The 25865-nt window shown below is 40.2% G+C and overlaps 1 protein-coding gene across 3 annotated transcripts in view; it reads left to right on the top strand.

Moving 5' to 3' along the window:
* Positions 1-25865, top strand: part of CC2D2A (coiled-coil and C2 domain containing 2A) — a 142956-nt gene that overhangs the window by 20967 nt on the left and 96124 nt on the right. For all 3 annotated transcript variants that reach the window (XM_026455630.1, XM_026455632.1, XM_026455631.1), the window contains 4 exons: positions 16871-16959; positions 17262-17363; positions 24625-24726; positions 25048-25077. In XM_026455630.1, coding sequence (XP_026311415.1) covers positions 16871-16959; positions 17262-17363; positions 24625-24726; positions 25048-25077 — 323 coding nt within the window. The remainder of the gene's footprint in view (positions 1-16870; positions 16960-17261; positions 17364-24624; positions 24727-25047; positions 25078-25865) is intronic.

The following is a 25865-nucleotide window of genomic DNA, read 5'->3' as shown; positions in this document are numbered from 1 at the left end:
CCTTGTTACTATGTTAATACTAGATACTGTGATCACTCACCTGATTTTTTGGTTCTTATAATGGTATTTTCTTGCACAGATAATTGTTCAATTTGTTGTTCCTAAGGGAGGGATACTTGCACAGAAGTTTTTTAAGTTTGGTGTAGCCCCATTTGTTTATTTTTGCTTTCATTGCCTGTACTTTGGGTGTCACATCCAAGAAACTATTGCCAAATTCAATGTCATAAAAATTTCCTTTTTCTTCTAGAAGTTGTATAGTTTTAGGTATTATGTTTAGATCTCTGATTCATTTTGAGTTAATTTTTGTATATGATATAAAGTAAGGGACAAACTTCATGTTTTTTCCATGTGGATTTCCAGTTTTCCCAAGATCTTTTGTTGAAGACTGCTCTTTCCCCATTGAGTGGTCTTTATACTCTTGCTGAAGGTCATTTGACCATTTACTCAAAGGTTTATTTTCAGGGTTTCAATTCTATTCCATTGGTCTATATGTCTGCCTTTTACTAGTACCAAACTGCTTTGATCACTGTCGCTTTGTAATATGTTTTGAAACCAGAAAATGTGAAACCTCCAATTTTGTTCTTCTTTTTCAAATTTGTTTTAGCTCTTTGTGGTCCTTTGATACTGAATAAGAATTTTAGAATGAATTTTTCTATTTCTGAAAAAAAAAAAGCCATGGGGATTTTGATAGGGATTGCATTGAATCTGCAGATAATTTGGGGGTAGTACTGACATTTTAAAAATATTAGGTCTTCCAATCTATGAACACAGAATGTCTTTACATTTATTTGTGTCTTTAATTTCTTTATTTTTTTATTTTTATTTTTTTATATTTTGGAGACCGAGTCTCCATTCTCTGTCACCCAGGCTGGAGTGCAGTGGCCAGATCTCAGCTCACTGCAAGCTCCGCCTCCCGGGTTTACGCCATTCTCCTACCTCAACCTCCCGAGTAGCTGGGACTACAGGTGCCCACCACCTCGCCCGGCTAGTGTTTTTTTGTATTTTTTAGTAGAGACGGGGTTTCACTGTGTTAGCCAGGATGGTCTCGATCTCCTGACTTCGTGATCCGCCCGTCTCGGCCTCCCAAAGTGCTGGCTTGAGCCACCGTGCCCGGCCTCTTTAATTTCTTTTAGCAATTTTTTATAGTTTTGAATGTACAAGTTCTTTGTCTGCTTGGTTAGATTTATTCCTAAGTATTTTATTCTTTTCTATATTATTGTAAATGGAATTGTTTTCTTGATTTTGTTTTTGGATTGCTCATTTTTAATGTATACAAATGCAACTGATTTTTCTGTGTTGATTTTATATCCTGTAGCTTTGCTGAATTATTTATTAGTTCTAAATTCTTTATTAGTTCTAACAATGTTTTTGTGGAATCTTTAGGATTTCTATATACAAGATCATGTCACCATGAACAAAGATAATATTACTTCTTCCTTCTCAATTTGGATGGCTTTCATTTCCTTTTCTTGCCTAATTGCTCTCAGACTTTCAATACTCTGTTAAATAGAAGTGGTAAGAACAGGCATTCTTGCTTTGTTCCTGATCTTACAGAAAAAGCTTTCAGTTTTTCACCACTGAGAATTGTGTTAGTGATGGGCTTTTTGTATTGCCTTTATTTTATTGAGGTAGTTTCCTTCTATACCTAGTTTGTGGAGTGCTTTTATCATGAAAAGCCATTAAATTATAAAAAGCATTATCAAATGCCTTTTCTGCATCAGTTGGGAAGATCGTGCACTTTCTGTCCTTCATTCTGTTAATGCAGTGTATTACATTTACTGATTTTCAAATGTTGAGCCCATTCTTGCACTCCCCTCCCCTTTTTTACATGTTAAGGGGACAGTCGCATGTTTGGAAGCATGCTGCAGGTTAAGACTTGGTAACCTGAGCTAACATTAATACTCTATAAATGGATCATGAAGCTCTTCCTCATGATCAGCTTATAAACACTACTTACTTTACGTGAGGTTTCCAAGGTGGAGCCTCAGATTCAGTAGTCTCCTCAGCCACAACAAGGAAGTTTTTGCTCACAGATGGGTGCTGAGAAAGCTATGGGACTTTTTAAGCTTGTATGGTTCAATTTTATTTTTCTTCTCTAAGCACTTACTGGTTTACCTGAGGCTTTTACCCTCGCAGAGTAGGGGATGGAAGCAGTGATAAACAGACAGACAGGCAAACAGATGATGAATCTGACATCTTGAACTCTGAGAACTTAAGACCGTGTTCTGAGTTAGGCAAAAAGCTTGCAGGCATCGTGCTAAGGTCTTTACATTCATTATGTTATTTAAATCTCAGAACAGTCCTACTATCAGGCATTGTTTCATTTATTAGGAGACTAAAGTCCAGAGAAAACCAACAGCCAGAAGTGGTGAGGCCAAAATTCAAACTCCAATATGTTGACATCCAAACCTATATTCCTAATTGCTGCACTCCAGCATCATTCCATAGCTTCAGACTGAACCCTCTTTGATCTTTGGAGCTGATGGTTTACAGTTACCCATGGAAGGTACAATGGCAATGCTATGACCCAGCCAGCACTGTCAACAGTGAGTCCAGAAACCCACAGAGGAATCTTAACATGGTGCATGAAGCAAATTTAGAGTGTTCACCAGATCGATAGTCTGACTGTGCTTCGTTTTTAAAAAAACAGAATGATACTCAGGTAGACCATCCACCTGTCTCTGCCTCCCTAGAACAGCCTGTTTCCTGTTTGGGGTTTTCATTTATTTGTTTGTCTTATTCTAACTATTCATCTCTCAAAAATCAATATATACATGTCACCCCCTTTGGAAAACATCCCCTATTCCCCAGAGTAAGCTGAGTAGATATTTTCTTTGCTCCCATGGCCCTTGCGCCTGAGTGAGTATCCAGAGGCATCTTTTCATTGGTACGCCTCCTGCCCTCCTTCACCAAACTAGCAGTCCTTGAGGGCAGAGCCTGACTTTCAGCTCTGCTTGGCATAGTGCTGGCATGCAGATGGCACTCTGAGTGAACAGTATCTCCAACAGTATCTCCAAGTGGCCCCTCTGCTTTTCCCTCTAGGCATTGCTCTGCCTTAGGTGTGCTTACTTACCACCATGCCCATTGTGTCTTTTCAACCAAGTCTGCTCAAACATCTGGATCCACATGTTTGATTACTCCTTTGACCTTTCACTTCCCAAACTTCTCATGAGTCTGGGCTGCCCCTCAGTGATACCAGCCCAGGCCCTCACCTTGAACCTGTGACCCTCTGTCCTACAAGGCTCCAAGTATTGTCAAGGTCAGGCTGCATTTAGAGACGCAGAGACCAGCACCCCTAACCTATGGCCTCACACACTGCTTCGGGCACATGCCTGGAGGCGCCACCTCCCTAATGAACCACACCACAAACCCATGCAGTGAAAGCTTGGCTTCTAATCTGCTCTTCAAACATATATAGAGTCATGACATTCCAAATAAAGAAAGCATTTCACTGAATGTGGAATAGTTCCAAATAAAATAAACATCTAGTTTAAAAGTACACACATTCCCCCATGATTTCATCTTGCACCATCTCTTGAGGGAGTAACTATCACACATTAAGTAGTTTCTTAGGAACATAAATTTATTCATTACTACCATCTGTTTTCCATTCATTCATGTTAGTTTCTCTGATTAAACCATCATTTCGGAGCCAATTTGTCAGTATTGGTGGAAAAGAAAGTTCAGAATCCAGTGAAATATGATGTAAATGAAAGGAAATAAAGTGTTTATTTTAGGTATACTTTTTAATAGTCATGAGGACCTGGAGAGACTGGCCTGGGGTGGGGGAGAATGTTATAAACCACAGCATGAGACATAGAGGGAAGCTGCCTGAAGGAGCCGGGCCTTGGGAGTTACCTTAGTGCCTACCAGCTGGAGAATGGGATGAACATTCTAGTCCAAGAATACACACTGGAGAATGTAGGAAATGTCAAGATGTTCACCAACACTGCCGTTCACTACCTCACACAGTACTGGGAAGACTAAATTAAAGTACTAATACGTATAAATAAATATTACCTATTGTTAGTTATGAGGAAAGCCAAGGCCACAATTACTCTGTACTCAGTCCCAATTCCCTACCCTCCTTTAAAGCAAACAAACAAAAAAACAAAACTTCTTTAGAGCAAAATTCTTTCAAACTCATTTTTTCTCATTTTTGTCTCCGGTCCTCTCTTGAAATCACTCCAATGTAACTCACACACCCACCCATTTATTGAAAATGTCCTTGCCAAGGTGACCAATGACTCACACATTTGCTGAATTTGATAGTCAGTTCTTAATCTTTATCTTACTTGACTTTCACAGCATTTGATGGCGCTCAGCATTCTCTCCTACTTTTGCACTTGGCTTCCAGGACTCCACTTGCCTGGTTTTCCTTCTGCCTCACTGGCTGTACCTCTTTCTCCTTTGCATGTTCTTATTCACATCCCGACAACTCCATGTTGGAGCACCCTAGGCTCAGTGCTTGGCTTTCTCATCTTTATCAATACTCGATTATTGTTGTCATCTCAAGACTTTAAATTCAATCTATATACTGACCAGTTCCAAATTTTTATCTCCAGCGTGGACTTATTCCAGACTAAATATGCAACCACATACTCAACATCCACTTTTGCACATCTAATAAGACAATCCATATCTTTGGCTTATTGAAATATAACTTACATACCATAAAATTCACCCATTGTTAGTGTACAATTTGAGGAATTTTTGGCAGATACATAAACGTGCAATATCACACTACAATCCGGTTTTAGAATATTTTTATCACCCCAAAAAGTTCCTTTGTGCCTATTTGCCTCCACTCCTAGCCCTAGCTCTAGGCAAACACTGATCTGGTTTTTATTCCTGGAAGTGTGTCTTTTCTGAACATTGCATGTAAATGGAATCATACAATATGTAGTGATTTGCACCTGACCTCTTTCACTTAGCATAATGATTTTTGAGATTCATAAATATTGTAGCAGGTATCCACATTTCAATTTTATTTCTTTGGTTGCTGAATTATATTTCATCATATGGACACACGACATTTTGTTTATTCATTCACCTGTTGAGGGACATGTGGATTATATTCAGTTTGGTGGTATTATCCACAGTGTTGCTGTGAACACTTGCAACATGTCTTTGTGTAAACTTATGTTTCCATTTCTTTTGGGAGGATTCCTAGTAGTAGAATCTCTGAGTCATATGATAAACTTATGTGTAGCTTTTTAAGAAACTGTTGATACACTTTTCAAAGTGGCTGCATCATTTTACTTTTCTGACAACAGTGTATGAAAGTTCCAGTTTCTCCACATCTTTTCCAACACTTGGTATTATCTGTCTTTAATTATACCCTTTACAGTAGATGAATATTGGTGTCTTGTGCTTTTAACTTGCACTTCCCTCATGATTAATGATTTGAGTATATTTTCATATTCTCATTAGCCATTTGTATATCTTCTTAGTAAAATGACTATTTAGTTTGAGACAAGAGTCTCATTCTGTCACCCAGGCTGGAGTGCAGTGGTGCAACCTTGGCTAACTGCAACCTCCACCTCCTGGGCTCATGTGATTCGCTTGCCTCAGCCTCCTGAGTAACTGGGATTACAGCCCGCCACCACACCCAGCTAATTTTTGTATTTTTAGTAGAGACAGGGTTTCACCATGTCAGCCAGGCCGATCTTGAACTCCTGACCTCAAGTGACCCACCCACCTGGGTGGTGTGAGCCACCGCACCCAGCTATTTACATTTTTTACTCATTTATTTATTGAGTTGTCTTACTGTAGAGTTGTAAAAATTCTTTATGTATTTTAGATACAAGTACTTCATCAGATAACATAATTCGAAAATATTTTCTCCAAGTCAATGGCTTGTCTTTTCATTTTCTTAATGGTGTCTTTGAAGTACAAAAGTTTTAAATTTTGATAAACTCAAATTTATTATATTTTTATTACAGATTGTGCTTTTGGGGTTGTATCTAAAAATTATTTGCCCAACTCAAAGTTATGAAAATTTTCTCCCATGTTTTCTCCTAGAAATTTTATAGTTTTAGCTCTTACATTTCTCTAGATCTATTATGTATTTTGAGACAACTCAAATTTTACTTAACTGAAACTGACCTTCTGATCTGTTTCTATCAATCCAAACCTGTTTCTCCTAGAGTCATCCCACCTCATTAAATGGACTTTACATTTTTTTTCTATTGCTTGGGTCAAAAACTTGGAGTCATCCTTAACCCCTGTCTTTCTGTCTGCCCACATCCTATCTACCATCAAATCCTGTCTGCTCTACCTTCAGAATAGATCTAATGATTACTTCTTACTCTCTCCACAGCTACCACCCTGATCTAAGCCACTTTCACCTCTCATCTAGAATACTGCAGTAGCCTCCTAACTGATCTTCTTGCTTCCATTCTCAACCTTCATTTGCAACCCAACAGCCAGAGTGGTCCTGTGAAAATAAAGTCATGTCACTTCTCTGTTTAAACCTTCCAATGGCTCTCACTCAACTCAGAGTTAATGCCTTTTTTTTTTTTTTTTTTTTTTTTTTAGCACAGGGGACTTTATTGATGGTACACGACAAAGTGGGGCACCCTAGGCTCCTCCCACTTCAGGGGGTCTGCATGGAAATTGTGAGGAGGGGAGATTCTCAGTGAGGTGGGGGACTGAGGGCAGCAGGGACTCCTCAGCAGCTGAGGGCCTCTGTCTTCCTTTCGTGCTCTCGCTGGGTCTGGTGGTCCAGGGATCTTACTCCTTGGAGGCCATGTGGGTCACTACTCTGTTGCTATAGCCAAATTCATTGTCATACCAGGAAATCAGCTTGACAAAGTGGTCGTTGAGGGCAATGCCAGCCCCAGCATCAAAGGTGGAAGAGTGGGTGTCACTGTTAAAGTCGGAGAAGACAGCCTGGGTGCTCAATGTAGCCTAGGATGCCCTTGAGGGGGCCCTCTGATGCCTGCTTCACCACCTTCTTGATGTCATCATATTTGTTAATGCCTAATTATTTAGGATGACCTATGTGGTTGCGTTTCCCCTTACTTCTGTGACCTAATATCTACTATTCCATTCCCTCAATTTTTGGGTTCCCCATTTCTGCTCTGGCCTCACATCAGGCTTAGTTCTATCTTAGAGTCTTTGCATCAGTTAGTACTACTTGTACCTGAAATTCTCATCCCCTAGGTGTCTACATGGTTTGATCCCCCTCTTTCTTCACCTGTTCTTATGTCACCTGGAGGCCCTTACCTGGCCACTTTATTTATTTATTGGGACAAAGTCTAGCTCTGTTGCTCAGGCTGGAGTGCAGTGGTGCAATCTTGGCTCACTGCAACCTCTGCCTCCTGGGCACAGCCATCCTCCCACCTCACCTAGCTAATTTTGAGACTACAGGTAGCTAGGACTACAGGTGTGCACCACCATACCTAGCTAATTTTTGTAGAGGCAGCATTTTACCATGTTGCCCAGGCTGGTCTCAAACTCCTGAGCTCAAGCAATCTGCCTGCTTCAGCCTTCCAAAGTGCTGGGATGACAGGCTTGAGTCACTACGCCTGGCCTACTCTATTTAAAACTGCAATTCGCCCCTCCCTCCCTCCTTATCCCCTGATCCTGTGTTATTTGTCTCTACACTTAATATCACCATCTGACATACTAACTACAGAACTTGTTTGTGGTCCTTCTCCCCTACTGGCATACACTCTCTATGAGGGTGGAGGCATTCATTTGTTTTGTTCACTGCCCCATCCCTAGGACCTTGAACACATAACAGGTGCTCAAAGAATATTTGTTGGTTGAATGATTGAAGAGCCAAGACAAGATTCTGTAATCCAGCATTTCCAAAACTGGAGTTTGTAGAATACTAGTATCCTCTTAGAAATGAACTGCTCCAAAAAAAGACTTCAACTTGAGAAACTTTTCATATCATTTCTACTCTTGGAAATTCGTGGAGTTTGTTCTGAGACTACACACACTTCACCCAGCATTTCTCACGCAGTTCTTGGCCCTCCTGAATACCTGTTAATATTTTTTTCCACTCTGTAGAAGACAATGTAGAAGACTCAATCCTAAGTAGAATCTCCATGTCAAAATATATCTGTGATATTCTTGACAACTCTCAGAGTCTCTGAAAGTCCTGTTTGGAGCCTCGTGCCCTGTGCACCAACACAACAGCATGAGAGCACCAAGTCTTGTCCAGGCTGATGGTCCCCAAGTCTGCACCATCTCCTGAAGCACAAAGAAGAGGAAGGGGCACCAGACAGGGCCAGGATCCCAAGACCTCACATGAGAAAGAGACGCATGTGCCAGAGCAAGGGTTCCTGAGTTTTCAGCTAACATAAAATGAAAATGCTGGTGGGACTCGGAAAGAGTGAGCCTGGGAGAACTAGCAAAAAAGACAGTGATCAGAGAAGTCCCTCCAGAGCACCTCAGCAAATGTGAACTATCAGCAGTGCTGGGGCTCATACAGGGACAGCCAATTTGTTCTCAGCCCATTTTGACTTTCTTTTTATGTAGTGACACTTTCACAAGTGATACTGGTCTATTTCATAAAAGTTAGAAAATCAAGAGAAGAAATCAATGACCTACTTTCTTAAATTCTAGTTACAGCCACCAATAGGTTTTTGGGCCCTTTTCTTGCCCTGGGTAAAAACCTGCCTGACAGTAAAGTCGTGTCCTGTGTACCCAGAGCATTAATTGTGGCTTAAATGCTATCCTAGGGTCTTGCATCAGATTGTCCACTAATTACATTTTTTAATCCTCAAAATTTGAAAGTTTTTAATTAGTGTGAATCAACTACATGCTTTGATTGACAACATACAGTTACAATATGTAACAGGGTGAAGCATATATAAATTTAAAAACAAAGAATGGTGACTTCACAAATTATCTATTTTTTAAACTTTCTTTCCAACTTTTATTTTAGGTTCAAGGGGTACATGTCAGGTTTGTTACATGGGTAAACTGCATATTGCGGGGTTGGTATACAGATCATTTTGTCCCCCAGGTAATCAGCATAATCCAATAGGTAGTTTTTCAACCCTCACCTGCCTCCCACCCTCCACCCTCAAATAGGCCCAATGTCTATTGTTTCTTTTTCTTTTTTTTGGAAGACAGAGTCTCATTCTGTAGCCCAGGCTGGAGTACAGTAGCATGATCTCAGTTCACTGCAGCCTCCGCCTCCTGGCTTCAAGTGATTCTCCTGCCTCAGCCCCCCATGTAGCTGGGATTACTGGCACATGCCACCACACTCAGCTAATTTTTGGTATTTTACTAGAGACGGGGTTTCACCATGTTGCCCAAGCTGGTCGTGAACTCCTGAGCTCAGGCAATCCTCCTGCCTCAGCCTCTCAAAGTGCTAGGATTACAGGCATGAGCCACCATGCCCAGCCTCTATGTTTCCTTCTTTGTGTCCATATGTAGCTCAATATTTAGCTCCCACTTACAAGTGAGAACATGCGGTATTTGGTTTTCTGCTCCTTCATTAATTCGCTTGTGATAATAGCCTCCAGCTCCACCCATGTTGCTGCAAAGGACATGAATTCATTCTTTTTTATGGCTATGTAGTATTCATGATGTGTATGTACTACATTTTCTTTATCCAGTACACCACTGATGGGCACCTACGTTGATTCCATGTATTTACTATTGTGAATAGTACTGTGATGAGCATGTGAATACATGTGTCTTTATGGTAGAATGATTTATATTCCTTTGTGTGTAATGGGATTACTGGGCGAAATGATAGTTCTATTTTAAGTTCTTTGGGAAATCGCCAGATTGCTTTCCACAGTGGCGGAACTAATTTACATTCCCATTCACAGTGTATAAGGGTTCCCTTTTCTTCTCAACTTTGCCAGCATCGTTATTTTTTGACATTTTAATATAGTAATGTCCATTTTCACTGGTGTAAGATGGAATCTCATTGTGATTTTTATTTGGATTTCCCTAATGATTAGTGATATTGAGCATTTTTCAAATGTTTGTTGGCCACAAGTACATCTTCTTTTGAAAGTTATCTGTTCACTTCTTTGCCCATTTTTCAATGGGGTTGTCTGTGTTTTGCTTATTGAATTGTTTAAGTTTCTTATAGGTTCTGAATATTAGACCTTTGTCAGCTGCATAGTTAGCAAATATTTTCTCCCATTCTGTAGGTTGTCTGTTTGCTCTGTTGATAGTTTCTTTTGCTGTGCAGAAGCTCTCTAGTTTAATTAGGTCCCACTGGTCAATTTTTGTTTTTGGTGCAATTGCTTTCGGAGACTTCATCATGAAGTCTTTGCCAGAGCCAGTGTCCAGAATGTTTTTTTTTTTTTGAGGCGGAGTCTTGCTCTGTCGCCCGGACTGGAGTGCAGTGGCCGCATCTCAGCTCACTGCAAGCTCCGCCTCCCGGGTTTACACCATTCTCCTGCCTCAGCCTCCGGAGTAGCTGGGACTACAGGCGCCCACCACCTCGCCCGGCTAGTTTTTTGTATTTTTAGTAGAGACGGGGTTTCACCGTGTTAGCCAGGATGGTCTCGATCTCCTGGCCCCATGATCCGCCCGTCTCGGCCTCCCAAAGTGCTGGGATTACAGGCTTGAGCCACCACGCCCGGCCACATTTAAGTCTTTAATCCATCTTGAGTTGATTTTTGTTTATGGTGAAAGCAAAGAGTCTTCTGCATATGGCTAGCCAGTTATCCCAGCACCTTTTATTGAATAGGGAGTCCTTTCCCCCATTGCTGTTATTGTAAGCTTTGTTAAAGATCAGATGGTTACAGATGTGTGGCTTTATTTCTAGAAAGAGAGGAAGTCACACTATCTCTCTTCACAAGCGACATTATTCTATACCTAGAAAACCCCATAGTCGGCAGGGTGCGGTGGCTCACACCTGTAATCCCAGCACTTTGGGAGGCTAAGGCAGGATTGAGACCATCCTGGCTAACGTGGTGAAACCTCATCTCTACTAAAAATACAAAAAATTAGTTGGGCATGGTGGTGGGCACCTGTAGTCCCAGCTACTCGGGAGATTGAGGCAGGAGAATGATGTGAACCCAGGAGGCAGAGCTTGCAGTGATCCGAGATCACACCACTGTACTCCAGCCTGGGTAACAGAGCAAGACTCCATCTCAAACAAAAAAAAAAAGAAAAAGAAAACCCCATAGTCTCTGCCCAAAGGCTCCTAGATCTGATAAACAACTTCAGCAAAGTTTCACAATACAAAATCAATGTACAAAAATTAGTAGCATTTCTGTATACCAATAATGTCCAAGCTGAGAGCCAAATCAAGAATGCAATCGCATTCACAATAGCCACACAAAGAATAAAGCGCCTAGAAATACAGCTAACCAGGAAGGTGAAAGATCTCTACTAGGAGAATTACAAAGCACTGCTGAAAGAAATCAGAGATAACACAAACAAATGAAAAAACATCCCATTCTCATGGATAAAAAGAATCAATATTGTTAAACTGGACATACTGCTCAAAGCAATTTCACATTCAGTGCTATTCCTATCAAACTACTGATGACATTTTATACAGAATTAGAAAAAAAAAAACTGTTATAAAATTCATTTGGAAGGAAAAGCGAGCCCAAATAGCCAACATGATCCTAAACAAAAAGAAGAAAACTGGAGGCATCAGACTGCCTGACTTCAAACTATACTGCAAGGATACAGTAACTAAAACAGCATGGTATAGGTACAAAAACAGGCATACAGACCAATGGAACAGGCTAGAGAGCCCAGAAATACATTTTTCCTCTCAGCCCTGTTATTCTCCCATTTTTGCTACTGAAGTCAAGCTAGCTTTTGCCCCATGCTCTTCCTACCCCCTTTTCTCTATATTTTATAGTCTATCCTGGAATTTTGCATTAGGGAAAGATAATTTTGTGGTGAGGTTTGAGAATTTTTAATGGAGAAGCAGAGGTAAAAGGTAGTTCGGGCCTGTGTCCCTGTAACTCTTTTTTCCACTACCCCCGCAATAATTATGGAAATACTAGGTTTTCCTTGCATATTTTAAAGTTAACATAAATTTTTATCATACTTTTAAATATTTGCCAAAGATTTAGAGGAATTACCAAAATGTTTTCCAGAGTAGCTACAGCAATTTATATTCCTACCAGCACAGAAATTTTAATTTATCCACATCCTTGTCAACACTTGTTATTATCTCTCTTGTTTATTATACTCATCCTATAGGGGTGAAGTGGTACCTAATTGCGGTTTTGGTTTCCATTTTCCTAATGACTAATGATGTTAAAGATCTTTTCGTGTGCTTGTTAGCCCATTGTACTTCTTTCTCAGAGAATGCTTATTCATGTGTTCTGCACATTTTAAAAGCAGGATCTTTGTGGTATATGTCTTATATGTCAATAAAACTGTTTTTAATGAAAAACGTAGGTGAGGCATCGGGATTCTGGATCACATCAATTTGTGGACATAACATGAGAGGAACAGAAAATTATCTGAAATGAAATGCCTGTTTGTTAGGAAAACATGGTTGTGTTTTCTGAGGGATCAGGTATAACTGAAGTGCTTAGGAGAAAAATGGAGAGTGTCCACTACTTTACTAAGCCTGAAAAGAGAAAGAACTGGGGAACAGTGAGTATGGGTGATAGGAAAGAGAAGAGAGAGTGCAGAGAAGATCTGAAAGCCATTTCAAACATAAGGCTCACGTAGCCTTGGGGTTAATGGGTTTGCTAGGCAGCAAGAGCAACATTGCTGAACATCTAGTCTCTTGCTGTGTCTGATGAAAAACATCACTTTGCCAAAGAAATCCACATTTCATACTACATTGACATTATGTATATATTTTTAATGGAATGTCCTAAAATTCTGTCATTATCCATAAGTTCTTGTATGGCCTCAAATCACATCTTAATTAAAAAAAAAATATTTTCATCAGACTTTGCATTTGATGCTACAGAAACTTTATTCATGTCAGGTTTTCTTAGCTGGGTCAAAGGGCCATTTTCTGAATATGCCTCTTTTTGTAAATGTGAAATCAAGCCCTTCCTCGAGCCTGGCAGATCAGTTCTCACCTGCAGGGCTTGAAAGGGAGATCCAGTTCGAGATCATGTAGCTGATTAGTAATGGAGTGGAGCAACTCACAATAAATTAGAAGAAAAATGTTTAATGAGGGTTGTCTTAGTATTTCCAGCTGTTTAAAGAAACCCTGTTTGCCATATTCTACCAAGACAAAAATGAAAGTACTTAACCCCATTAGCTATGATGTCAAAGGGAGTGAACTGGTACCTTTGGCTTCCATGGATGTCATGTTAGTAATATTATCTATTTTAAAAAGTCTTCATCATTACTGGTTTCAAACAAATGAAGATTACATTCATCTTGTTTGAAATACCTTTTTAAGTATAATATCCCTCACACCATCATGGTTCCTTTCTATGTTTTTCCTTCACTGATCTAATACTACAAAAACCGAGTTCAAAAGTCCCCCAATATGTTTCTTGCTCTCAGCTGGTCACAGTCTAGTTGGGGAGATGACATGCCATCAGCTAGTTGTACAGACCTGATTTGTAAATCTTTAAATCCTTTACATGTCTTTTACTAGCACAGACTTTAAAAACAAAATCAGTAAAAAGATCAGTGGTTGCCAGAAAGTAGAGGGGAGGGAGGGCTGAACGGGTAGAGCACAGACGATTTGAAGGGCAGTGAGACTACTCTGTATCATTCGATCATGCTGGATACGTATCATTATAGCTTTATCCAAATCTATAGAATATACAGCACCAGAACTAAATCCCCAGGCAAACTATGGATTTTGGGTGATTGATGCGTCAATGTACGTTCATCAATCGTAATAAATGTGCCACTCTCATGGGGGGTACAAGCATCAGGGAAACTAAGCATGTTGGGGCTGGGATATATGGGAAGTCTCTGCAACTTCCCCTCAACTTTTTTGTGGACCTAAACTGCTCTAAAAAATAATGTCTATTAAAAGTGATAAATTTCATAATTTCAAAAAAGAATCAGGCAAGAGCTACTTTTTATGGTTTCAAAAATTGTCAATTTTTTTTAAACTAATAATAAGACTACTTCAGTTTCTTTATTCAGAAGAGATAGTGTTTAATAAAATATCTTGTCTCTCTTTTAAAGAATAATTCATAAAATTATTCTAGTAAACCATGTACAAGTAATAACTGTTTTATGTAAACTAAAAAAACCCTGAATTTTTTAAGGGGGTGTAAATAAGATTATTTTTCATGTTCATAAAAACTTATTAGTTTTGAAAAAGTCTTCTCACTGGTGGTGGAGGGGGTTGGTGACAGGGACAGTGGCACAGTAAATGGTCAGCCAGAGGAAAGCATTGGCAAGAAGCACGGGTTCAGTCTAGAAGCCCCTGTTTACCCACCCAGGCATTCCACACACGCTTAGTGATACTTACAGTGTGCCTTCCCTGCGTAGCTGGGGACATTAGAACCTGGAGAGGAAACGGGTACTAATCAAATAGCCTAACAAATGCAATCATGTGTCATTTAATGACAGGGATACATTCTGAGAAACGCATAGCTGAGTGATTGTATCATTATAGGACCATGATAAAGCATACTTACACAAACCTAGGTGTGGTATATATATGTATATCTGTATTTTTTAAATATGGAAAACCAAATGTCCCAGCATCATTACTGAATATCAGTTATTTCTCCTACTTGATCTGCAAAGCCAACATCAGGTGCCATAGATCAGATCTCTACATATGCTCCATTATAATCCTATGGGACCACCGTTGTATATGGGGTCTGCCATTGACCAAAACTTCTTTGTGCAGTACATAACCGTATATAAATTCAAAATGTGACAGATGAAGGAAGTCTCATGACTCTGTGCATATGTCACAGGAACATAATCTACCATAGTTATATTATCTTTAAAACAAAAAATGACTTGATTTTAAGTGAGTTTTAAAAGAATGCCAAAAATTTTTATTAAGCTAATGGAGATTCTCTTAAAGAACTTTGAACCTCAACACAGGCATGCCAGACTCTAATCATTACCATAAATATTTCATGCCTCCATACAGGCATTAAGTGATAGTCAGGGGCATGATATAAGTAGTATTTTATAGCTTTCTATCACACGTATGGAAGAAGGCACAACTCAAGAAACAGAGTGGCTGTGCTGCAGAAATGGGCGTTCAGGCGGTGTCTTGGCTTGCATAAAGCAGGCTCAGGAGGAACCTGCAGACCTGTTATCTTTGCCTTCTCTCTGCCACTTTTCCTCCTAGCTCTCTTACTTTCACTTGCTTCCTTCCTCCCAAGATAGTGTCATTGTCTACAAGTGTGAGGATCCTTCTCTCCTCAGGAAACTCCTTTCTTAAAGCTTCAGCACTCACCATGGTTGAAAGCCTTCCCAAGCCTTTACTGTTCAGTCTGGCCCCTGTCCCAGAGCTTGGTGTCCTGGACAAGCACCGCAGACTCATCTGGCCCTAGACAAATTCACTCCGACACCTCCCAGTCTGACTTCCCCCTCTCATTTTTCTTTCTCAGCAGCATCAAACTCCTTGTGTTGAAACCTCAGATTTCCTCACTTTTTCCTTATTTCTCTATACTGGGGTCCTCCAGGTTGAGTGTGTGTTTAAACTCCCTGGTTGTCTGGGCTGTACCTCCAGGTTTTAGAGTATGCCTGAAAATCTGTGTATCTAAAAAGTTCCCAGAAGATACTACTGCTGCCGCTGCTACTGATCATTTTTCCATACCTACCAATCGCCACTAGGCCCTATTGTATTTTCCCTTGTGTGGCCTGTCTTACTGACTCACACTGACCCCCTTTCCTTCCTATCTCATACCAGGGCATCCTGGCTGGGTTCCCTGGCACCTCACCCACTCCACCCCAACCATCCTGTGGTGCAGCTTCTGAAAACACTGCTTGCATTCACGTCCTCCTCCCTGCACATTCTTCACGACATCCACACTGCTCAGGGAATATACCCGAGACACCTTAATGTGACATCAGAGGCTTTCCATAACTTGACCCCAAAATCCTTTTGTAATCTTGAGTCCTTCTTCATCCTAGTAGAGACACTCTGCTCCACCCATGCTAACATTCTGTTCCCCAAAGACTCCATTTTACTTCCACCTCTTTTGTAATGGTTTAGAGAATTGGGGAATGTGGGACTGGGACCAAATCCCAAGAATTCCACATCCTAGATGTGTGATTGTAGAGCCATTTATCACGCAGGGCTGCAGAGCCTTCATCTTTGTGATACTTGGTGATCATAATACCTTGGGTACTCCTCACAAAGACAGCAGAAAAACTGTTGAGAAATGCATTTGATGCAGGTATCACAGAACCTGGCACACATTAGCTGCCTGATAGTTCATTATATTTATGGGTAAATTCAATAAGATATACAAAATGTATATTGTCTCTATGATAGCCCAGGGCTAGGTCTGGGCCTCTAGAAAAGGTTTCTCTGATCAAAGATACCAGTGCAATTGACAGTTAAACCCAGAAACCCCAAACTCATTAGCCAACCATTCACCTGACAAGCCTGTTTCTCAAATCAACAAATGTGAGAGCCTTTTCCCAGTGGCAATTGAATTGGTAAGTATTCGTGTGCCTTGAACAGTCAAGTGTCATTCATTTCATTCTTAGTTAAGTCAAGATGACAGTGCCAGGCAGGACTGAGGTTTTGGCTCTCAGTTTCAGAAGAGCCAAGACATGTACTTACTATGTCAAAAGGATGGTTGTCAGCATGGTCTCATGTTTGCTTATGTGAAGTTCTAAATGTGCAAAATAAAATTATGTTCTCTTATTTCTTTTTAAATTTAATCTTCCCTTTTGTGGGGAGGGAATTGTTTTAAAGTAATTTTCCTTTTTCTTTCCTTATTTTCTTTTCTTTTTTGTTTTGTTTTGTTTTGTTTTTGTTTTTGTTTTTGTTTTTGTTTTTCAGGCTTACCTCCAATTCCTTCAACTTCTAGAACAGGCTTTGCAGAATTTTCCATGAGGGGACGCATGAGGGAGAAATTGCAGGCTGCGAGGGTGAGAGAAACCACATGAATATTCTGTTCAGTGCTGACTGCAAGCTTCTAGGGCTTGTCTAGCTTACTTTTTATGCTCCAAACTGCGTGGATTTGAATACCATTCAATTTGTCTTTCAAGTTTTAAATGTTAATGTCCTTTTTTGCATTGGCACAGATGAAAATTATGCTTCAGAATTTAATGTCACTTTTCTAAACGATTTTCCTTGTTCTTACCCCTTAAAGGATAGCATGTATATTTTACTGATTATTTGTCAGCATTCCTGACATCATGTAGCAGTAAATTTCTGTTTGACTTTTTAGTCCAAAGCAGAAAGTGCATTGCTGCAGGAAATCCCCACTCCTCGGCCCAGGCGCTTACGAAGTCCCAGTAAGAAAGAACTGGAGACCGAATTTGGCACAGAGGTGAGAAATACCCTCTCTACTTTGTGATCAAAACCAGTAAAGCAGAATATAAAGTTTCCAGCAAAAGTTTTTAGAGCAGAGCTATGCACAGAGGAGGTATTAAGTGCTTATTAATAATTATAATACACTTTGGGAGACTGAGGTGGGAGGATCACTTGAGTCCAAGAGTTCAACACCAGCCTGGGCAACAGAGCAAGTCCCCACTCCTACTAAAAATAAAAATAAAAAATTTAGCTGAGCATGGTGGCTTATGCCTGTAGTCCCAGCTACTCGGGAAGCTGAGGTGGGAGGATCACTTAGGCCCAGGAGGTCAAGCCTACAGTGAGCTATGATTACACCACTGCAGTCCTGCCTGGGCAACAGTGAGACCCTATTTCAAAAATATTAATAATTACAACAGCTACTATTTATAAGGTACTACTCTGTGCCAGGCATTTTGCCACCTTTGTCCCATGTTCTCATATTTCATTATCCCTACATGGCAGGTACTATTATTTTCATTCACATTTAACAGATGAGGAAACCGAGGGTCAGAGTAGATGTGAAACCACCCCGGGTCACAGAGCATGCATGTGGAAGAATCGGGATTTGATCCCAGCTCTATATCATTTCCAGTCTGTCTCATTGGGTCAGCATTGCTGGATCCATGGATCTTCCTGGAAAGCAGGGAGAGAGATAAAAATGCAGTACAAAAATAAAGTCAGATGCTAAGGGTCCTTGAATGTCACATTTAGGAGCCTCAGTAGTTTTCTCTAAGCCATAGAAAGCTATTGACAACAGGAAGGGGAGGCAGTGTGAATGCACTAGAGTGAATTTCATTTGCATTTGAAGTGCTGGTGAGGAATCTCAATATGTGTTCTCCAGAGACACAGAGGAAGGGCCTCGACCAGGAGAAACAGATTTAGGAAGTATTTCTACTGTGGTGAGTGTTGAAGTTTTGAGAGTGCCTTTGAAGAAAACCTTAGAGTTAAAGCCCTTGAGGAGGAGAGGGAGCCAGGAAAAGAAAAACAGAGGGGTAAGCGCTATGACGGCAGAAAAAAACAACAGAAAGAAAAACAGCAGGTGGCTCAGGAGGTGTTTGCAACTCCAACCCAACTGGTTTTTTGTTGTTTTTATTGGTTTGGGTTGTTTTTAACCATTAAGACAAAGAAGCCCAGGCTCTAGGGATATTTCTGATTTTTTAAATGATGCCTTTTCTTTTTCTATGATGAGGTGTTACAAAATGTTACCTATATTCACCCCAAAGAAGTCACAAGTTGCATAATTATAAGGAATGTTGCAGCCTTGCTTATGTTTTGTGGTCTTCAGTAGGAATCCTAGTCAGTCCAATGAAATGGCTTTATGACTATTTGTTATGCGCCTTCATGATCCATTCTACTGAAAAAGCATTTCTTTCCTTTAATTCCCATTTATTTTCTTACTACAAAAGCCATAACTTAAAAATATTGGAAAATAAAGAAAAATATCTATAATCCCATCAGCCTGACACAAGTACTTTGGTTATTTTCATGGGCATGTGAGGCTAAGCATCTAGTCATGTTGGCTAAGTGATAGGAGGTTCTGGTCTTTTATATCTGGCTTTTTCTATACCTTCTGACTAAAAATCATTTCACAACATCATTTCAAAAAATAGATATCATAATTCATGTAGCTGTCACAGTCCATGGGCCACAAATACTGGTATCTCAAATAAAGCTGGAAGTTGTAGAAGTAAAAATATACTCCCTTGGCTACTAGGGTGTTTATTTTTCCTTGTGATCAGGACTTGGCTTGTATGTTCATAATATTCCATATTCCCTAAGTACCATTCTTATGGTATTGAGGCAAACATCAACTGCTTTGTCTTTAGACCACGTCACATATTCATAATAGAACATCTCACAACCACATTTCTTCATGTATATACCTCAAATCTAGAAGGAATATCTAAAAAATGGTTCAATATCCTGTTCGTCAAAAAATATAGTACACAAAGAGCACAGATGCTGAACTTCAGCTGCCCAGGGCTAAAGGCTGCCAACCTCACTCACTAGTGATGCAACCTTTGAGTTTAGCTACTCTACAGACCCCACTTCCCGCCTCTATAAAATAGGGGTAATTCCAGAACCTAGTTCTTAGTGTTGTTTTGAGGATTAAAGGAGTGAATACATGTTACAGTGTTTCACATAGTACCAGGCACATGGTCAGCCCTCTCTATTTAAGTATTAGTAACTGTTAGACGCTGTATACTCAGAGAGAAAAGGGGAAACCAGTTAGGAATACTTTGGTCAGTAATCCAAATTTACCAACGCAAACCACTGCTTAATCTCTTTTGTATTTCCTTTCACTTTATACTCAGAAGACTTGTGATACGTGAACAAATGCAAATCTCTAAGAACACATAAACATTAAAGTAGAAGTAACACAGAACCTTGAAAACTTAGCCTCCACTAGATATGACCAAAATTTTTCTACATGTGGCCCTGGTTCCCTGTCTCAGATTACCCAAGATCTCATCCTTGAACCTAATCTGTCACCCAGCCAGCATTTATGAGAAACTCCTTCCTGCCAGGTGTCTGATAGGCTCAGAACACACAGTGATGACAGTGAGATCTCACCCTTGAGGAGCTCAGTGGGGTTGACAGCCAGTGGGGATATAGGGGGATTCAGCTCTGTAATGGGTGCTGTTAGCAGCCAAACAACATGGCACCTCGTCCCAGCCTCAAAATCAGGTTATATAAAAATTAGTCCATGGCTTTCTTTGATCTGACACCCAAAGCACAAGTAGCAAAAGGATAAATAACTACCTTGGACTTCATCAAAATTTAAGACTTGTGCTTCAAAGGAGACCGTTGAACAAGGTAAGAAGAACACATAAAATGGAGAAGTTATTTGCAAATAATGTATCTTCATTAGTATCAGGACCAGTATCAAGCATATATAAAAATGTGAGGGGTCTACAAGACAATCAGATTAGGGTGTCTTTTAAGAAATTGGTTTAGATTATGGTTTAGAAGAGTGATCTCTCTTCTAAATAGGGCTATAGGGCTATAGCTACTATATTTTGTAATTATGCTATAACAAAATTAGTGAGACTTGAATTGGTCTAGCTCAAGTTAGAAGACGGCCCTAAAGCCTTCTTGTAGGATACAAAAAATTTAAGGGTGAGAAAGAATTCCTAGATGGATATGTGCACATATGATAGGCACCCAATATTTTATTGCTGGATTGATATTCAATGTAATTATTACATTATGATTATACAAATGTATTATAGCTGTTTAAAATTTAATTCAGCATGCTCAGTGTATTTAAGTATAATTAATGGACTTAAATTTATTAATATAATTGACTTTAAAACTTTTTAAGATTTTGACAAAAATTACATTTATACTTTTTTATGAAGTCCATAAATACTGCAATAAAACCATCAATACTGCAATAAATCACATCAATGAAATTATATTATCTGAGCATATTTTCTATACCAACCCAATGGAAAGAAACAAAAATAATAATTTCCACATATTCTGCCACATGGAATTTAACCTAATTATTTTCTAGATTACTAATGTTAAGCTTTCTGCCCGGTCTTCTGTTTTATTATCATCATCTTCACAGATCTCTAAAGCCCAAGGCTTGCCTATACAGAGCCAAGTTTCTCTCTCATGGGTTGACTTCTCGGTTTGTTTTGTGTGTTTTCAAACACATCAGTCTCTCTCCTGTGCTACAGGAGGTGGAGCAGACAGGAATAGAATGGCATCATCAACAATGCATGAGAAAGTTTTAGCCCTATTTTACAAGAGGACCTGACTTGGCAGAATCTTAAAAAGCCTTCCTGACCAAGCACAGGAATCTGATCTTTATTCTACTGCAGTTTTTTAAAATCCTAGGCTGGGCGCGGTAGCTCATGCCTGTAATCCCAGCACTTTGGGAGGCTGAGGTGGGTGGATCACAAGGTCAGGAGTTCAAGACCAATCTGACCAACATAGTGAAACCTCGTCTCTACTAAAAATACAAAAAAAATTAGCCGGGCGTAGTGGCAGGCGCCTTTAATCTCAGTTACTCGGGAGGCTGAGGCAGGAGAATTGCGTGAACCTGGGAGGCGGAGGTTGTAGTGAGCCGAGATTGTGCCACTGAACTCCAATCTGGGTGACAGAATGAGACTCCATCTCAAAAAAAAAAAAAGAATAAATAATCCTTACACTGGGTAATACTCATCTGCTTCTCTCCTCATTCTCAAAAACATTTAAAATACTGAAATTTACCAAGAAAAATAATAACTTCATTTAGCATTACATTGTGGAATGTATTGATTAGCACAGCTTCAACTTCTATACAACTTAGTTGGTATATAACTATTTAACCTTAACACTACAAAATGAGAAAATGAAGGAGAAGTATAGAATTCAACATAAAAGGAAACTGTATATAGTCACTCGATATTAGGATAGATTATACCCAACTGACACCCTCGTTTTTATTCTGGCCATTACTGGACATCTAGCTGCACATAAGTGAAATTTAACAGCACCTCACTTTAGCCGTACCTCCAGGTTTCATTCCAGGGGTATCCCTGCCTCTCCAGAAGGCTTGCGGAGGCCCACTCACGTATTCTGACACATACGCAAGACTGGAAGCACCAGGGGCTTAACACCCTCTGGTGCAATCACCAACTAGGTAGAGGCCAAGGGGAAACTTCCTTGTCACCCTCTGAAAGTTCACTGAAAATCAGCTGACCAAAGGAAGATTAATAGGAGAAAAAGCATACACATTTCTAAATGTGCAAGGAGTACAGATAGTCATGTACCCTTCATCCTAGAGGAAACAGAGGTGGAGAAGTGTGGGTGATTTTAGCGAGTAGCAAATGATTTTTAGGGGAATTCTATGGGCTCGAAGAGCATAACAGTGGCCTCGGACAAAGTCTGTTAGGCCTGCAGAGCAGACAATGGTTTTTGACTAAAGTCTGTCCAAGTGTGTTGATGAACTTCAGTCTTTCTTCCTGCGATATGGGTACAGTTAATGAACACTCAAGGGAGGGACTAAAGGTCACTGTCTTCTTCTTTGGCAGGTTTGGACTCAGGCAGCTAAGGGAACTTCGGAGAACAACCTCATCCTGTGCTTTAGGAGAGAGAGGGAATTTGGCATCCAGGGTAGGGGAGGTCAGAGAGACCTTGAGGCTTCTTCTTCAGTTCAGCATGTCCAAGCACCTTATTTTGGGCCGTCTGTTTCTGAGCCCCTCCAACCACCTGGGGGACAGAAGCCATTAGACAAATATTCCCCTCTTCTGTGTTGCTGGCGGACAATTCTGAGCAGCAGTCTGCATGGCTCCTCAGAGGACCCCTGTGGGTTCAACTCTCTTGCCCACAGTGGTAGCCTTCTCAGTCAAGTTCTCCTGCCCTCACTTTCCACCTGCTTTATTCTTCCCAGTCCCCAATTCCTGTTCTTTGGTGTCACTTCTCAGAGTCAACTACAGGCATAGAAAAACCCTTGCCACAGGCTCTGGTTTCCCATGGGCTAAACTAAAATGTTTAGTCATGTCACGTGCATACAAACTATAGACCAAAAAAAAGACATGTAAGAAAAAGCTGGTAATGTGATAATAATAGCTACTATTAATGTACCTAACTGGTTATATTTTATGTACATTTCCTTATTTGATGCTCTACTCAAGTGGCCTAAGTTGTAAGTGGTAGAGTGAAAATTCAAAGCCAGACAGTCAGACTTCAGAGCCGATGGTTTCAATTGCCAAGCTTTACAGGACAGTGCCTGATATGAATCAAACAATTTGATTCCAAAAAGAGAGTTCATTTTAGGATGCAGAAAGGAAGTTTTGTGTGGTCTTGAGGAACAGGTAGGACTTGGGAAGGATATACTGAAGGTCCCCAGTGAAGATGGCACACTACATTACTGTTGTTGGGTGACAGTTACTCCATGCTATGAAATAATTCTCAGTCCATATAATAATGGTGAGGTTTCTGTCATAGGTACAATAAGTATGTTCCTTCTTGCTATGAACACCTATATGTACTACTGGGATGGCTTAGAATTGCTCACAATTGCTTGACATTTAGATTGTGCTTCATGAAAAAGGAGGAGTATCTGGGTTTTAAAAGGGGTGGATTAGAAGGAGAGATGGGTAAGAAGTTGGAAACAGCAGCTTGCAGATTAGCTTTCAGAGGCAAAAGGGAATATACATATGGTAACTATCACATAGAGCAAGTAGAGGCAGAGGGCTCAGCTTCCCGGGGTGGAGAGCAGGACCAGAGGCTGAGTGAAGACAGGCCATGTGCCCTGGAGGAGGTATGTTGGACTTATTTACAATCAGACATGATTAATGTTTTTCTTTATAGACTATTTGGAAACGATCCTCTGTGAAATGTATAATCTTAATTTATAGGATCAGATAACACTTTTTTTTTTTTTTTTTTGAGATGGAGTCTTGCTCTGTCTCCCAGGCTGGAGTGCAGTGGTGCAATCTTAGCTCACTGCAACCTCTGCCTCCCAGGTTCAAGGGATTTTCCTGCCTCAGTCTCCGAGTAGCTGGGATTACAGGCGCCCGCCACTACGCCTGGCTAATCTTTGTATTTTTAGTAAAGGTGGGGTTTCACTATGTTTGCCAGGCTAATCTCAAACTGCGGACCTCAGGTGATCTGCCCGCCTTGACCTCCCAAAGTGCTGGGAGTTCAAGCATGAGCCACTGCATCTGGCCAACTGTTTTCATTTTAAAGCTTATTGAGTGTACAATTTTATATTTGTTTAGTCTTGAGAGAGACCAGTTGAGTAAGAAAATATTCAGCAACATCAACCTTCAAATATACAGTCATGCATCACTTAATGATAGGGATATGTCCTGAGAAATGTGTTCTTAGGCATTTTCGTTATTGTGTGAACACCATTGTGTGAATGTACCTACACAAACCTAGATGGCATAGCCAACTACACACCAAGGCTACAAACCTGAAGAGCATGTTACTTTTCTGAATACCATAGCAATGTATCACAATGGTAAGTATTTTTTTATGTAAGCATAAAAAGGGTAGAGTAAAAATACTGTATTTATAGTCTGTACGACCGCTGTCATGCATGCAGTTCTGCAGGTTGTCGCTATGGAGGGCATGACTGCATTTGAAATTTGCCAGCATTCCGTGCCTTAGGAATGATAAGATGCAACAGCAGTCAGAAGATAAGCCTTTGGGGCAGGGGGATTAACCTTCATTTTAGAACAGCCTAAGTTTCTTGGTTTAAATGGCTTATGTATCATTTTTTTCCACTTATATAGCCAGGGAAAGAGGTAGAAAGGACTCAACAAGAAATTGATTCCCAAAGTTATTCAAGAGTCAAGTTCCGTGATTCTGCACGAAAAATCAAGCCTAAACCCCAGGTGAGAAATCTTGTCTCTTTAAATCATTTGTTTGTTTGTGCTTTTTACAAATATCCAATGAGAAATGACTACAGGCTGGGTGTGGTGGCTCATGCCTGCAATCCCAGCACTTTGGGAGGCCAAGACAGGCAGATCGATTGAGCACAGGAGTTCATAACGCATGACCTTAGTTAAAGGTCTCACACCTTTAACTAAGACAGTATGCTTCAGAGGCCTGGAATACGCCTGATCCCATTAGCATCAAGCCAGCTGTCAGTTAATTGTGCAGAGCTCATTACAGCTTTAAATGGGAAATTGCGATTGCTCCTTGCTTTTCGTTAGGTTCCACCTGGCTTCCCTTCTCCAGAAGAGGCCTACAACTTCTTTACTTTCAACTTTGATCCCGAACCAGCCTAGACAACATGGCGAAACCCCATCTCTACAAAAAATACAAAAATTAGCCAGGCATGATGGCACATGCCTGTGGTCCCAGCTACTTGGGAGGCTGAGATGGGAGGATCACTTGAGCCCATGAGGTCAAAGCTGCAGTGAGCCATTATGCGCCACTGCACTCCAGTCTGGGTGATAGAGTGAGACCGCATCTCTAAATTAAAAATAAATGAATGACTATATACATAACTTGACTCCTGTTGCCATGCAGTCTGCAAGAAAAAAGTATGAGAAGTGATTCCAACTTTCATACTAGCTGGAGAGATCAGAATATTGCCTGACTTGAGGAAGAGAGGGTGCATGGAAAGACAGGAAGTGTTGGTGATAAGACAATTTGCTCAGCTCTGAAGTTGCCCCAGCTTTCATTATAGGAAAAAAGGAGAGTACTAACTCAAAAAGAGAAACAACAAAAAAAGGTCATTTGTTTAAAAATTTCTATATTTCTCATAATAAAACAAAACTATCTCAGCATTGGCTGATAAAACAATAAATCCACTGTCATTTTAATAACCTTATCTAAAGTGTTTACTACTATAAATAATATATTTATGTACTTATTGGAATGTAAATAATTGCTGGGTTTTTTTAAAGTCACTGATTAGAGTTACTATTAAAGGAGGCCTCCCACTGCCTGTGGCAGGTATTAAAGTTTATTACCAGTAATCTCACACCTTTAACTAAGACAGTATGCTTCAGAGGCCTGGAATACG

The sequence above is a fragment of the Piliocolobus tephrosceles genome, chromosome 3 (genome assembly GCF_002776525.5).
Source record: "Piliocolobus tephrosceles isolate RC106 chromosome 3, ASM277652v3, whole genome shotgun sequence".
Taxonomy (NCBI): domain Eukaryota; kingdom Metazoa; phylum Chordata; class Mammalia; order Primates; family Cercopithecidae; genus Piliocolobus; species Piliocolobus tephrosceles.
This window is presented reverse-complemented; position numbering and strand designations above follow the sequence as displayed.